This window comes from Lycium ferocissimum, chromosome 10 (genome assembly GCF_029784015.1).
Source record: "Lycium ferocissimum isolate CSIRO_LF1 chromosome 10, AGI_CSIRO_Lferr_CH_V1, whole genome shotgun sequence".
Taxonomy (NCBI): Eukaryota; Viridiplantae; Streptophyta; class Magnoliopsida; order Solanales; family Solanaceae; genus Lycium; species Lycium ferocissimum.
Window position 1 is genome coordinate 28,384,420 of NC_081351.1, and position 16,672 is coordinate 28,401,091.

At 35.0% G+C, this 16,672-nt stretch overlaps 2 protein-coding genes across 3 annotated transcripts; both read left to right on the top strand.

Annotated features, from left to right (window-relative positions):
* The first annotated feature begins 2,533 nt into the window (after positions 1-2,533).
* Positions 2,534-5,401, top strand: LOC132035283 (BEL1-like homeodomain protein 11). Of its 2 annotated transcripts, none has more exons than XM_059425557.1 (5): positions 2,534-3,593; positions 3,938-4,317; positions 4,452-4,512; positions 4,617-4,761; positions 5,096-5,401. In XM_059425557.1, the coding sequence occupies exons 1-4, from the start codon at positions 2,913-2,915 to the stop codon at positions 4,758-4,760; spliced, it is 1,266 nt and encodes a 421-aa protein (XP_059281540.1). In that variant the 5' UTR covers positions 2,534-2,912; the 3' UTR covers position 4,761; positions 5,096-5,401. The 2 variants fall into 2 exon arrangements, with proteins under 2 accessions (XP_059281540.1, XP_059281539.1); XM_059425556.1 differs by having other exon boundaries at positions 2,535-3,593; positions 5,038-5,401.
* Positions 5,402-7,629: 2,228 nt separating this feature from the next.
* Positions 7,630-13,308, top strand: LOC132033184 (uncharacterized). Its single transcript, XM_059423075.1, has 13 exons — positions 7,630-8,022; positions 8,802-8,944; positions 9,070-9,186; positions 9,694-9,808; positions 9,883-10,020; positions 10,835-10,930; positions 11,007-11,120; positions 11,324-11,392; positions 11,526-11,596; positions 11,681-11,774; positions 12,298-12,426; positions 12,537-12,626; positions 13,152-13,308. Exons 1-13 carry the CDS (start codon positions 7,663-7,665, stop codon positions 13,242-13,244), a joined length of 1,629 nt encoding a protein of 542 aa, XP_059279058.1. The 5' UTR covers positions 7,630-7,662; the 3' UTR covers positions 13,245-13,308.
* Positions 13,309-16,672: the final 3,364 nt, after the last annotated feature.

The window sequence follows — 16,672 nt, forward strand, 5'->3', positions numbered from 1 at the left end:
TATTATCGAAACGAATAATACAGAGACACCTGGTGAAGTACGAATGATTAAAGCTCAAAGTTGGCATATCTTTGTCACTTTAAGAGTAGGAAATATCGTACTCAATAAATTAGCATTAGTAGATTCCGGAGCAGATAAAAACTGCATCATGATTAATACCTACTAAGTACTTAGACAAAAGTACTGTTAAATTATACTCAGCTACAGGTGAAAAGCTAAAAATCAATTATCAATTATCCAAAGGCCACATCTGTAATGATGGTATTTGTTTTATAAATGAATTCATAGTTACTAGGGATATTAATGAAGCAATTATCCTAGGAACTCCATTTATAACTCAAATCAAGCCTTATTATGCTGGTTTAGATGCAATCTATACCACCATTCTAGGAAAGGAAATTAAATTTCCTTATTTAACAACCATTTCCCAAGAGGAAAGTGATTCTGTAAAAAATCAAACAATTTTTAAGATTAATTGTTTATCTAATCAAGTTTCATTCTTAAAAAGCTTGCAGAGAACGTGAAATTGGAAGTTTCTATTCTTCATTTTTTTATAAGTTCTCTAGTAACGGTGGAGTGATCAAGAAATGTTCTTCCTCATGATCAATCCGAAGTGCTTCACGATTTTCTCGGAAATCAAATACACCACAAGGAGGTTGACATCATCCTTCATTCAAGAAGCATGCTGCTTCAACCCCCTCGAATCAAGTCGAGCAACTTGGACGCAAGAGTCGAGATACTTGGAATTGCACTTGAGCATTTATCAACGAACTGATATTTATCTAATACTCTCTGTGTCTCAATTTATGTGACACTTTCTTTTTTACTGTCCCAAGAAGAATTGACATTATATTTAGCAACAATTTAACTTTAACTTTCCGTTTTACCCTTAATGAGATGATTTATGCCCCTAAAAATTTCTATGGCATATTTTAGACCACAAGTTTCAATAGTCTTTTTTTATTTAAAACTCGCGCCTACCAAATACCTTTACAAAAATTGGGGACGGAGGGAGTATTTATTTTGTGATTGCACTTATTTCAGTTATTTGTTTTCTACATTCAGAGTTTGTCCAGATTTTGATGATTTGTAGATTGTGGAGGCCTGAGCTCTAAGTTTTAAGATTGACAATATTTAATGCCCTTGGCTTCCTGTAACACTGGATTTGTGCCTGTACACTACTACTCTCTAGCACTCATATTTTGGTGGTGTTTATTTTTGTCACTCTTATATTTAATGGTGTAACTTGCAATTATGATTCAAAGGGTAAAAAGTGAATCTTGTTGATGATGTTAATATTCACCAAAGAAGATACAAGGAAAGCAGAACTTTCTGCTGATAAATTCATTCAGCTGTTCAGATTTGTGCCAGCCACTTTAATCAGTGAGTTGGCCTTTAATAGGTAGCAACCAAACACAATTACGGAATGGGAGAGTGACAACTGGAAAAACCAATAGAACAAAGATAGTAATCATTACACCACCATCACAACAACCAAACTCGCTCAAAATCGGTAGCTGAGTCAGAATTTTTAGTATCGCGATTTTAAAAAAATCCAACATGTGACTTAAGTCATTTTCTTAATTACCTTCGTCTCTCTAAGGGGATTCAAATCAGCCTATTTGCACTATATATATATATGATTCAAGAAAGAGAATTACATTGAACCCCTTACTTGATGCACACTATACCAAAAATTAATTTACTCACTTATCCGTACAATCTCAAACAAATCTTGAAAGAACTATTAAGAGGTCTTATACATGTATAATAAGATTGGTACATTATTATTGAGACAAAGGATATATTTTCTAATATAGATCAATCAAATGGGACAAAAGAAAAATAATGGACTTGCGAAAATTGAGTTCCAAATTGAAAAGTGAAATCGTCAAAAATAGGAAAAGGAATGAACGTAAGAGGAGGAGAAAAACAAAACCTCAATCAGATCTTCAAATTTATTAGTAGAGAGAATAAAATTTACTAGTACTAGTTTACTCACTTATCATACCATCTCAACAAAATTAGAAAAAAATAAACATAAAAGAAAATATAGAGAAAGGTGACACACTTTCCATTGGAAGGATTCTGCATACAGTGTCCTTTCAACATCGTATGTAAGATAAACAACAGCAAAACAGGAAAAAGAGCTTAGATATTCCAATATATAATTTCACAGATTCACAAGCAGACAATCTTAAGACTGGGAGTGTGCAAAAGACACCTTACTTTTTCCTTCTTTTCTCTCTTATATGACAGAAATCTATTCAGCACAAAACTGCTATCATCCATTTTTGCTGTGTTTCTTTACTATCTACCCCTCTGAAGGTGCTTTTTGAGTGTCCCAAAGAAATGCAACAGTGTATACCAAAGCTGAAGAGTTAAATAACTTTTCCTTGTTTCTTTACTAGCCAAGGGGAAAAAAAAAAGTGGGGGACCATAAATTTCATGTCCTTTTCAGCATTTTCTGCTTGGCTAGTTAAATACTTTTGCTTGTTTTTTTATGAATCTATAGTACTTTAGGTTCCATAGCTTTCAGAAGCTAGTACCGTATAGGGTATGCTAAACTTCAGAAACAGAAAAAAAGAGTGCATGCAGTGGAATCTTTGCTTTCTTCATTCAATGAACTCTCCTAAATCCTAAGCATGTCATGTTTGTATTATTCATAAACCAGTGTCTTTTTTCTTACTAGACCAATAACTTCTTTAGTTTTATGCTTATTACTATCAGGGGCTAGCTGAAGAATACAAGTTATATATAAGTACTTAAAGGACCTTCTCATGTTAATTGTTCTCCCTTTTGGATCTTGTTTTGTTGTTTAGTCATTTCTTCATGAATCTTTGTGTTACAATGCATAGTTTCCTAGTGTTCAAAATTTCTTGATTAGTGTTTTTGAAAACTGTTTAGCAAAAATGGTTTCAAAAGATTCACCCCCACCTTCACATTCAAGCTTTTTACACCAATTCATAAACTCAGACTCCATCACTAGTCAAATTGGAAGCCAACATTTTGACATTTATCAATCTGGTCTAAGTAGTAATCCTTCTACCTATCAGCCTCATGGTGTATTTGTTAATCCTCCTAATCATTTTACAACTGATTCTGATGTTAACCACAGTAGACATTTGATGGATCTTCTTGGAGCTTCACATGATGCTAATCAACAACAAGCACAAAGACTCTCACTTTCTTTAGGTTCTCATTCACTTGTTTCTTCATTCACCTGTAGAGAAAGATCCTTAAGTTCAAGTTTTACTAATCCTAGTTATATAAGCCAAGAAATTGATCAAAGGAACAATGAGTTTTCTTTCTCTGCATCTGCAATGAACCAATCCTTATCTTTGTTTTCTGCCATTGGTAACTCAAAATACTTGAAACCAGCTCAGTCCCTCCTGGAAGAATTGGTTTGTATTGGTGGCAAGTCCATTGAGATGAGTAATGAGAAATTTATCAGGCGATTATCGCGCAACAGCAAGAAAGGATCTTTAAGCCTTCGCGCTATGCTGAAAGCCGAGATCCCAACCAATGAATTGTTCAATGAAAGGCACGAACTTCATGCTAAAATCATGAAGCTCATAGCCTTGTTGGAGGAGGTAAGCAAGAATAACGCTTTTATTCTTTGATTATTCCATCTCGTCTAAAAATTTAAGTTGTTAAAGACAACATTTTTTATCTAGGGTTTTTTTCATTTGGGGCCGTCCCCGAAATTAAATACGGCGCTAGCCAAAATATGCAAAACCTTTACACTGATTATGTATATTATATGCATATTTTGTGTATACAATACGTATATTATATGTGTATTTATACTTAATTTACATAACCTATACATTTGCTCGCTATTATTTTTTTGAGCGTTCCAAAAATGTAACTATCCCTTCTTTTTTTTTTTTTAAATCAAACTTTTTGTTTATAAGATTACTGCTAAAATATTCAGGTGGAAAGAAGATATGAGCAATATTATCAACACATGGAGGAAGTTACTTCAACATTTGAGGTGATTACAGGATTTGGAGCAGGGAAACCTTACACAGCACTTGCACTTCAAGCCATGTCTAGACATTTTTGCTGTTTAAGAGATTCCATCATATCTCAAATTAATGTGATTAGGCAAAAAATGCCACGAGACATGCCGAAAATTAGTAGTGGCCTGTCACACTTGAGCCTTTTTGAGAAAGAGACTTTGCAGAACAGAAAGTCTCTTCAGCAACTTGGAATCATCCAAAGTAATCGACAAGCTTGGCGACCAATTAGAGGATTGCCAGAGACATCGGTGACAATTCTTCGTTCTTGGCTATTCGAACACTTCCTTCACCCGTATGTAACTTGGACCATCTCTTCTAAAAGCTTAATCTGTTACAAAGAGCGTACATTTATTTACTTAATTATGTTTGCAATATTTATAACTTGTATTCTATTAAAAGATTACTGAAAGTTTGTCTTTCTAGCAGTTATCCAAATGACTCTGAAAAGCTTATGTTATCATCTCAGACAGGCTTATCGAAGAATCAAGTAATCTCTCTCTTTCCCACTTTGTGAACATGTAAGTTAGCATAACATTTTGAGTAGTTAAATATTTGTAACTTAACTTGGTTTTGTGATGATCTGTTTTCAAGGTTTCCAACTGGTTTATTAATGCTCGAGTTAGGCTGTGGAAGCCCATGATTGAGGAAATGTATAAGGAAGAATTTGCAGAGTCTTCAGTTGAATCAGATTCATTGTTGAACAGAGATGGTGTCACAGATTCTGCAGAAGAATGAAGTAAGCAAGCAAACTCAAGCTCAAAAATAAATTTATATTTTTAAGTTAAACTTCAGTGTCATCTTTTTTCTAATTGTGTACGCAATTGGCGCTTCAAAAGGCGAAATTTTCGATCGTAATCTGGTGACCTATGTTTCAGTAGGGGCCTTTAGTCTTTTGATTAGAATAAGGGTCAGCCTTGCCATATTTATGAGTATGTTTGTGGTCATGATTGTTGTCATAGTCAACCACGTTGTTCCTTTAACTGATTGGAATCTTTTTCTCTTGTGATCTTAGGTGTTGAAGTGAGTAAAATGAGGAATATATTTTATGTAATAATACTATGCTTTTACAGTTGGAATGCATTGAAGGATTGGACTGTGGGAGAAAAGTTGAAGAAGTACAAGGTGGCAGTTAGAGACATATTAGAAAAAACAAAATGTTAGCCTGAAATGGAAGGCATTCTTGTACTTGAGTACTTAATGTGACGAAATAGTATAGTATAGTGTGAAACTTGTAATGGTTTTAGGAAGTTGTCTGAAATTTTATGTTTAGCATAGCCTTTATGCGGTTAACCTTATCCCACGTTAAAAGTTAAAGCTTTGCATGCATTGTTAACAAATTCAGAAACGTTGCTATGAAAAATGCTAGTTAAAGAGGAATTTTAACCCCCATATCTAGCCAAGATTCACTGAGAGGATTCAAAATATAAAAAAATAAATATACGAAATCAAGGAAATTCGTATGCACATAAAATCTGACTTTAACTTTGTATATATGGTGTAGTTTCTCGACGGAATTTAAATTAAACCCTTGCGCCCCTAACTCCGTCCCACCCCGTCCAAAAGAAGAAAACAAGAATTAGCATGCTCTCGTGGCGAAACCTAAGTCTGTGTGATGTGAATTAGTCCCGCTACAATATACAACTACGACCGAATATGCAAATAATGCATTAACTAAATTTCTTTTTGCAATTTCTGTAACATAGCCTCTTTTCTTATTTTCATAAATTTGAAAATTTAATCGTATGTACCAACCAAAATTATCATAGAGAGAACGAAACCTGAGCGGAGAACCGTTGAAAGACGTGCAAATTTGTACTTAATTAAACTAGAACTCTATGATCCAATACCTTTCTCGGAAGTAAAATGTTTTGCATCATGGAGAGAATCAGATTAAGATTGGAAAAACTAGAAAAAATAATCAGGAAAACCCTACCTAACTAGTAGGAATAATAATAAAAATAGTGTTTGCTGAACAATTTTTTATTCCGTCTTTAGTAAAATAGCTATTGTCTTAGAGTTTCAAACTCAATCCGTAAAACTCCAACCATTATTCTAGAGATTTCTTTGTAGATTTCGAAACTCCAAAATAGTGATTATTTTTCAATTACGTGAACTGAAAAGTACTTTCTCGTCCATATTTACTTGTCTAATATACTAAAAATGGACACTTTCACTTATCCAGTTTGAAAAACAAAGAGATAATTTACCTTTTCGTACCTATTTTACCCTTACTGTTAATCATTGGGTTGAAAACTTCAAAGAATTGTTAGTGACTGCACAACTTTAAAGTATGTTTGATTGATTTCAATTATTTAGATCATCTATAATAATTAGGAGTGATATACTCCCCCCATTCCAAAATAAGTGACCTTAGCAAAAACCATGTCTATTAAGAATTCAATAAATACACAATGTAAAATTTACTAAACTACCCTTATTTATTAGATGTTTTTTGAGCATTAAGCAATATTAAAGATGACTACTTCTTTAATGCTAAGGACATAGTTGGAAACACTTGCCAATTTTTATCATGAATTCCTAAGATGACACTTATTTTGGGACAAACGTTTTTTGCTACGATGCCACTTATTTTGGGAAGGAGAAAATAGTAAAATTGTTATTTTATTTATTGAATGTATTAAGTCAAACATGAATAAGTAAAAATGGACGAGGGAGCAACTATTTGTGAATTGTGCCTGAAATAACAGCCACATTGCGACACTGCTTTTCGCGCCATCTCTAAGATTAAAAATGGGGTTAAACTTTTGTTCTTTACAAGTTAGTAGTAATATTAATTGGAGAATATAGCATATCAATTACACCTCATAAATCGTGTACTCGTCCATTTTTCTTCTCTATAATATGCTAATATTAGTTTTATGGCTCTATAGATAACACGACATTATTGGTTAAAGATCTGATAACCATTTTTTGTCATTATTAATAATACCAAAAATAGAATAAAATATCCGTTTTCACTTGAACAAAAATACGACTCAAGATATTAAAGTTCTAGAAAGATAAAAGATATTAAAGAAACTAAAATAATGGTCTGAGAAAATGACAAAAATGGTCCCTTATCTACAGTAGGTTCAAAGTAATCCCTTAAGTATCACCTGAGCAATTTTGATCCTTTAACTTTGCTAAAAGTGAGTAATTTTGATATCCATAAGATGTTTACCAAACTCTGATTATTAAATTTAAGCAATACTATACAACAACAATAACAACAACAACAACAACCCAGTGAAATCCCACACTATAAAAATAAAAAATATTCAATGAAAACATACATTTGGAAGTACAATTTTTTGAGGTGTAATTTCTATTACTTTTATTTATTTTTTGTGTCGGCTGTAATTTTATTTACTGCAGCTTCTGGGATTTTAATGAAATTCTGGTGTTTCTGGTTATATCTTCTTCTTTTTTGCACAGTTTTGCTTAAATTAATAGTAATAGAGTTTGGTAAATATCTTATGGAAATCAAAGGTGCTTACTTAAATGACCAAAAGCTGCTCAGATGATACTTAAGTGACTAGTTTGAACCTAAACCAAAGATAAGGGACCATTTTCGTCATTCTCTTCGCATAATGATATCCACAAACACCCATATTTCCAAACGGAAACCGCTCTAATCATGAGTTTATGCTTCTTCTGTTCCAATTTGAAACCATCCATTCTATTCCCCGAACCCGATTTTTTCCGATGGATTCAGACCCGGACCCGTAGCCGTACCCGACCCGTTTCCTTGACAAAGTACAGTTTCAATGGACGATGCGCCGTGGGAGAAGAAATCGGAGTTTTATCGCCGGACGACAGTTCGTTTGTGCGTAATCCGGTAATTGACGATGAACCGGAAACCGAGGTTGGTGACGTGGACAATGGAGTTGCTAGTGTTGTGGATGAAGAAAAAGCTCAAAGTTGGATAAGTAAGAGTGATAACAAGGATAAAGTGGATGATGATGATAGTAGGTTCAACCTACGTAATGGAAGAGAGGTGACTTTATTCTTTTGTTTTTTTTATTATTGTGCTTGCGTTTTGCTTTCCGCTTTCTGATTAAAGGGAATTTCTAGGGACTATAATCAGCAGGTTCTTCATTTGTTACTTCGATTGCTTTATTTATCTAAGGTAGGGTAGGTAGGTCTGCGTACATCCTGTCCTCCCCAGCCCCCACTTTGTGCTATGTTTTTGTTGTAATAATCACCAGTTTGAAGCATAGTATTTCTTTTGCTATTATCTACTGCTTTGTATTTACAAGTTGACTTCTGATATAATGTTCACTTAGAATATTTTCTTATTACCACCTGCTGGATACACCAAGTTTAGTTAAATTAACTCGGGGAAGAACATTAATCACAAACCAAAGTGAGTTTTTTTTTATTTTTATATATATATATCTTTCCTATAAATGAGTTTTAAAGTGCTTTATTCTAACATTTGAAGTTTGTTAGTATTATAACTTTTAGAACATAGGTGATGCTACCTGATTTATGTGGAGTATGAAAGTAAGTGAATAACCATTAACGGATTTTATTTTTTAAATTTTAATTGTTACATTATGTGCAGAATTAACCATGGTATATCATAAAAAGCTTAAGTGAAAAGAATGATGCATGTCATGTATTTACTGGCGTGGGTAGGTTTTCTGATACGGCATATGCTTTTTAAACTTCCTTCTGTTGATTTTCCATAAGAAAAAGCAATTTTAGCAATGCCAACCAATTTTTCTTGTATTCGACTTTTCTATTCTTCAACTCAAATTTCTGCTGCTTTAGGTTTTTGAAGAGAAAGCCTACCTAGTGGGTGTTGCGTGCAAGGGTGATACAGAAGATTCATTTGGTATAGAGGAATCGCTCAAGGAATTGGCTCAGCTGGCTGATACTGCTGGACTACTGGTTGTTGATTCTACATATCAGAAGTAAGTATTGGTACTATAGTCATTTCTAATATACCGGTGATGTTTTGTATAACCTTAGTTCTTGGTAAATTTCTTTCGAATTTTAAGTTTTATTTATATGCAGCTTACGCTTTTTTTTCTTCTAGGCTATCTTCTCCTAATCCGAGGACTTACATAGGATCTGGAAAGGTTGCAGAAATCAAAACTGCGATTCGTGCATTTGATGTTGAGACTGTGATATTTGATGATGAACTTTCACCAGGGTATTTCTCTGCAAATTCTTGCCCGTTACATGAATACTATTCTTGCTAAGGACATTGCTGTTATATTCTAGAATTTTCTGATCTTTAATTTACTTTAAAGTACCCAAGGGTGTGGCCTAGTGGTCAATGAAGGAGGTTGTGAACCATGAGGTCTCAGGTTCAATTCCCAGTAGAGACAAAATACTAGGTGATATCTTTCCATCTGTCCTAGCCTTGGTGGATAGAGTTACCTGGTGCCTGTTGCTTGTGGGAGGTAGTAGGTATCCGTGGAATTAATCGAGGTGCGCGCAAGCTGTTCTGGCACCACGGTTACCAAAAAAAAAAAAAAGAAGAACAACTGCAATGCGTCCGGTCTTATGCAGATTTTTATCCACCCTGGCTACTTGTGTTGGATTTCTTTTGTTTTAAATGTTAGTGCTTCGTCTAATTCTATACTTGAAACTTGAAAGAAGGGTAAATTCAACCTGCGGTAATCCATAGGCTGATTGTTTAATGGTGCTCTTTTAGACAATTGCGTAATTTGGAGAAGGCTTTTGGTGGAGCTGTTAGAGTGTGTGATCGCACTGCTCTCATACTGGATATTTTCAACCAGCGAGCAGCAACCCGTGAAGCATCTTTGCAGGCGAGTCCACTTTTATTATCGGTATTGCATCCTGAAAGTTTTTGCACTTCTGCATAACCAGTTGAATTTTTCAGGTATCATTGGCACAAATGGAATACCAATTACCACGGCTAACCCGTATGTGGACTCACCTTGAGCGTCAATCTGGAGGACAGGTCAAGGGGATGGGTGAAAAACAAATTGAAGTAGACAAGAGAATTTTGCGTACTCAAGTAAGCGATTTTCACTTATTCATCATAAATTAAATCATGTATGTCTGTATTGGTAAGCAACTATTTGTCCAGTTCATATTGAAATAGAGCTAGATATTAACCCTCTATATTTGTTAATTTTCTGGACAATTGTAGAGGTTGGATTGTAGTGAGAGTAATATTTTGATCATTGGTTCTCTGAATTTTTGCTTGTGATAGCTTTCAAACGTTACTGGTTTTAGTGATATTCTAGTGGCCTTTCTATGGCATGCTTTTGGCATTTTCCAAAATTTCAACAGCAAAATGGTTCCCACGAGCACTACCGCACCAAATTTCATAGAGATGAGATACTAAAAGTTCGCTGATGCACTGCCGAAACTTTAATTGAGAACAGATCTAGTCCTCCAGTCCTTCCGTTGCAAACCTATGTGTTAATGCTGAACTGAGCTCTTCGTATTGCTTTTCTTCCTCTTGTTGCTTATCTGACCACGCCAAAATTTAATGAGACCCATATGACTAGTGAAATTCCTTGGCTTAGTTGCATCGGGTGTCTTGGTGATGACCCTGCTTTTAAGATTAAACAATCAGTCATGATTGCCTTTCTACTCTGTCAGAGCTCCTAACTCGTATTGGTAATCATCTGTAAAAGTGGATGAACCTGCTTTTTTTCCTTTTATTTATAACCCTCTTTTGTCATAGTTTTCTATTCCATTTGTTTTTGGTGTTCTCTACTCTTTCTTTCGTGTTAATAATGTGTAAATGTGGGAGACATTTTTTTGGTCCCTTTTTCACCTTTCTATGACTAACTTCAGATTTTGCTTTTTATCTTTTGCAGATTGGTGTACTTAAAAAAGAGCTAGAATCTGTTCGGAAGCATAGAAAACAGTACAGGACCCGTCGCGTCTCTGTACCTGTCCCTGTTGTATCTTTGGTATGGAATTTGTCTTCTGTAGAATGTTTGAACACCATGCTGAAGAGAATGGATATATAAGTGCTTATTGCTTTAGGTTGGATACACAAATGCCGGAAAAAGTACACTTCTTAACCGGTTGACTGGGGCCGATGTCCTTGCGGAGGACCGGTTATTCGCCACACTTGATCCTACTACAAGAAGGGTGCAGGTCAGGATAATTTTCTGAGGATTAATCCTGATGACAGTTCAACTCATTGCTTGGACATGTTTTCTATAATTGAGGCCCTTTGCAAGCACATAAATTCCTCGTTGGCTGAAAATTATGCGCATCTGGATTATATCTGCATTATCAGTATAACTAGTTATCTATATGGTTGTAACATGTGCTTGTTGTAATCTCTTCGGAGCCAGATGAAGAATGGGAAGGAGTTTCTGCTTACAGATACTGTTGGCTTCATCCAAAAATTACCGACAACTTTGGTAAACACCTTTGCAACTTTGAACAGATAGCTTATCTTTTACATCTTCCTGCTAAAGACAAATTTTAATGTAGGCTCATTAAATAAGTTAAGATATAATGGAATTGGTTTTTTATATGATCTTCTTGCAATAGATTGCAGCCTTTAGGGCAACACTCGAAGAAATTGCTGAATCTTCAATTTTAGTGCATGTGGTGGACATCAGGTAAAGTTGATCCATTTGATAAGAGTGAATTTTTAATACAATGATCAACATAAGGTCCTTATCTTCTTTTGCCATCTTGTTTAGTCACCCACTAGCAGAGCAACAAATAGAAGCTGTGGAGAAAGTTCTTTCAGAACTTGATACATCATCAATTCCAAGGTTGATGCTGTGGAACAAGGTATTAGTGTTGCATGTCATTTAGTTTGAATACTGTAATTTTCAGTGAGCACTCTACTTCCTTTATCCTAAGCCACCTTGTTGTTGATTGACTTATTCTTCCTCCAGCTGATCATGATCTTTCCAAGCCTTCCTTTTTGTACCCTTCCCTGGTAATGTTGATGGTTTATCGTCTGTCGGCTGCTGTTTAGTGATGCTTAATGTACAAGATTTGTTGTTTTATTTTTTTGAACTTTTTCCTTCCTTTAGCATGTGCTTTCTTTATCCTTTCTTCACTGACCTCAGTGCACATTGAAAAAATAAAGCTTTTCCTAGCTAAACTAGGTTGTCTAGATTTTGAATGTGTCACAAATGAGCTGTCAGCTGAGCGTCTTGTGTGCATAAACTGAAACTGGTATTATCTTCCCTTTCTTTCCCATTTACCAGAAAAGATATCCGCTTGCTGATAAAGATTGTTGGTATGTGATCATTCTGACTTTGTGAAACTGAAATTACTTTGTAATCAGATAACTATCTTTTGACAGGTTGATAAAGCTGGAGATCCTGAGAAAATCAAGTTGGAAGCCAAGACGAGAAACGATGTGGTTTGCATTTCAGCTGTAACTGGTGAAGGGTTGGATGATTTCTGCAATGAAATCCAGAATAGACTAAAGGTATATGAGACGCTTTATTTTCTCAAAAAGAAAAAGGCAGAAACATTGCTGCCAGAGGTAATCATATTAAGGGTTTCATTCTGATGGATAGAGCTTTTCTTTTTTGGCAGGATGCAATGGTATGGGTGGAAGCTTTGATTCCATTTGATAAAGGGGAGCTCCTCAGTACGATACATCAAGTTGGAATGGTTGAGAAAACTGTAAGCGGCATATTCTTAGTAATTCAAAAGTATTAGTCATTTCGTTCCCCACACACTCTTTATCCCTTTCTTTCACTTCTATAAACTTTAAGGGAAGTGAAAGTGACGAGTCGCTCCCCCATCCCAAAGCTGTTCTCTAAGTGGATTTCTAGTCACTTATGCTGAAGTTTGAAAGTATCCTTGTTCATGAAGTAGTTGGTATTTTTTCGATAATATCACCACGAAACTAGCTTGGGATTGAGGCATGGCTGTTGTATCACCATGAACTCACTCCATAGCGTTCTAGAATATGAGCTCTAGAATTCTAGTTAAGAATGGGAGGATTTGCGTGCCAATAGCCATGTACTACATGAGAAAGACAGGCATACCGATAGTGACACAGATCTATTTTCTGCTTTTATTTCCTGCATTGATTTAAGCAATATGGATTATGGAGATAGTTTTGACAAAATGATACTAACATTGCCTGCTATCCCAGATTATAGAGACAGATTTTTCATCATTTTTTTCTTTTTGATTTTATAGGAATACACCGAGAAAGGAACTCTGGTGAGAGCACATGTTCCCCTCCGATTTGCAAGGCTTCTAACTCCGATGAGGCAAATGTGTGTATCATAATTGCTTCAACTCACCAAAATACATATTCTTGAAAGGGTGACACAAGCACATGATTTATGATTTATGGCCAGCATAAATTGAAGCTTCTGTAGATTGCATGTGAAACACACAAGAATCTCCAGATTGTGGCTTCTCACAAATATTCATAACAGCAGTAAACAAGAATCATTAGAAGTCATCTATCTCCTCACATCAGCAGTCCTTTGACTGAAGAAATTTGTGCTGGACTTGGTGTAAATTCTCTGTACTTCTGTTCTCACTAACTGCTGCTTCTGTACATAGAAATATCTCGTCACATGTAACTACTTTGCAAGACTTTTCCTTCTTCCCATTGTACAAATTGACCTAATATTCCTAAAAAGTTGATTGCGGGACATGTGCAGTTTGACCTGGTTTGCCTTGTGAGCTGTATGCGAATGTTTGCATTTTTTATCAGTAAGAGGATTTAACTTCTTGTAGCTTTCTTCTGTGTATAAGTCATGTTAGTACATTTACTTTAGCTCCTAATCTTTTAGGAGTTTTTTAGTCATGTCATAGATTTATATGTTGGTAAGTTTACTCGCTATTTCTATTTTGTATGAGATGGAACTTAAATGAAGCGACATAATCAGAAATGATATTGTTGATCCTAACTTTCTTGAAATTATGACGTCTTATCTTGTGATTCAGAAACCACACATTTCTCTAGATCATCAGTGTAATCCACATATTCACTTAGAAAGGCCTTTTTGTAACGGATGACTCCCGAAATCATAAGTTGTTAATATACGACATAGATCTGGATGATTTTCTTCTTGATCAGTCCAGGCTTGTAGCTGCTCCTAGCTTTTAGATAGCAAGAGCATCTAGGAGCCGAAAGAGCTCAACTGACGTAATTGTATAAGGCAAAGAGCGGTGGGTAGAGAGAGATTGTGAGGAACACAATTCCTAGTTTTCTTTTCTCCTTGTACTTGATGTTGCCTTTCGAAAATCCGACTTGCATTCTCAGCTACCAAAAGTATCTATTGGCATTAGATAAAGATGATACTTTCCGGCTCCCTACGAGATGACATATTTGCTAGTTAGAGAGTAATAACATTCTTTTTAGACTTCCCATTATATTATTCTTACCGTTATTAGTGTTTGCAATTTTTTTTTTTTCTAGAAAATGTTAAGAAATTGATCTAAGTTGCTTTCTTTTTGGTTGACGTGGAGCAATATCAACTATGTCCAATATGGTTGAGGAGCACCATTCAAATCAGTAAACAAACTGTTACTTTATGTGATAACCCTATTTTGAAATAAGACTTATGTAGTAGAGATTCATTTTTTTTGCGCGGATTGACCTTCTTTTGGGGTGGTCTTTAATTTTTGTCCCTCAAATTGGTGGTCTTTAATATTTGTCTTTAAACACTTAGGTTAAGGTTGAACCCAGAACTCGATCAAAAAAATAAATAAATGCAAGCCATAAGTTGGGATTCGCAGGGTAGATGTTGGGATTCGCAAGCCATAAGTTGGACCCAACTTATGCCTTAAGGCAAACTTTTACCCAAAGTTAGACTTAAGGCCTAACTTTTGCCCAAAGTTAGGCCTTAAGGCAGATGTTTGCAAAATTTCAGCAAAATATTTTTTTTTTTTTTTGCCTTAAGGCAGAGTTTGAAACCCAACTTATGCCCTGCAAATCTAACTTATGCCTTGTGATTTTTTTTTTAATTTTTGATTGAGCGGGGGTTCAAACTTGAAACCAAGAGGCTTGTAGCAAAGGACAAAAATTAAGAACCACTGATTTGAGGGACAAAAATTAAAGACCACCCCTAGCGAAGGGCAATCCTGTAAATTGCCCGTAGTGATTTGGAGTTGGGATTTCCAAATAGACCACCCCCAGCGAAGGACAATCCTGCAAATTGCCCATAAGAATTTATGTCAAAACAAATGCTAACCTTTTATGCTTTACCAAAAGCATCGTCGTTTCTTATTCCTTTTAAAATTAGGTTAAAGAAGATGACTACATGAATTGATTTAATTAACTAGAAAGAAACGTCCCAACGAATGGAGCAACTTTATGTGTGCATTTTCAGTTTATCATTAACTATGCCTAGAGCGTGACCACAAGTTAATTCCCTGTTTCCAGAAATGATAATAAGGGCTCGATTATTTTTGTTAAGATTAAGATTTTATGAATTTGAATACACGTCTGAATATTAAAATATTAAATTTGAATTTGAAAATTGTATAACAAGTATTGTTTGTTTGTATTAGCATCTAGACACGTATTATTTATCTTTATTCTAAAACTAATAAATATAGAAATTCGAATAAATTAACAAAAATAAATATTATATCCAAAAAATATGAAAGAAATTATTAATTTACATGGTGTGATATAAGTTGTTTCTTCGATGAACTATGCTCAAAAAGTTAGTCCCCGAGGTTATGAGGTAGGGATTTTATTAGCTCAGTTGGTTGGCTACCTGAACTTTCACTTTATTGGTGAGGGTTCGAATCTCCACGTCGTAATTACCTCTACCATTTTCCCTTCCCCTAGCCCCTATGTAATTAAAAAAAATATATATTAAAAAAAGGATAGAGGCTAGTTGTGGTCGTAGTTGGTGGAGAAAGAAGGCGATAATGCTTGTGCAATGGCGGTTAGTGGTGGTTTTGCCGTAGTCGCCAAAAGTAATAGATGTACAATGATGGCTAATAGTAGTGAGTCCAGTGACTAGTGCTCGTGGTGGTTGTTGGCGGTAGTGCAATGATTGTTGACGACTGTGATTTGGTGATAGAGTTAGTTGACTGTGGAAATTGAGGATGGAGGTAACCGATAGAATTACGTTGGATGTGATTATACTCTGGAGGCTGGCGATAGTGGTGACAAGTTGTATAAGTGGCCAATGATGAAAGTAATTGATGATGGTAGCACAATATATGATGATGGCATCGATATATAGATGGTGGTGATCATTGTATGTTGGATGATTAGTATTTAAAAGGCTTAATGCATATGCAGCCCCCTAGATTTGCCTTTTTTATCCATTTTGATATCTTAACTAAGTGTTGTTCCTATTGAACCACTGAACTCGTCCTCAAGTGTGTCTATCAAACACAATCCGACTTACATAAAGATAAATAGTGTGTCTATATCAAAAATACACCAGCAAAATCATATGAAAATTTCAAAAATGCAACAGCAAAATCAAACCGTCTATACCATAAAGCAACGTGATAATACTAAGTGAACTATATTAGATTGGTCTAATTGAGCTCCAAACAAATATAAGTCATTCACATTACACCACTAGTTAGTGTACTTCAATAACACCAAAAACATATTCAAAGCAGTCAATTATACAAGTTTTTGTTGCTGCAATTACACATCTAAAATTAACAAGCCCTAAACTAAATAAGAAGTTGGTAGCGATTTTCTTCGAGAAGTTGAGATGTCTTTTGAT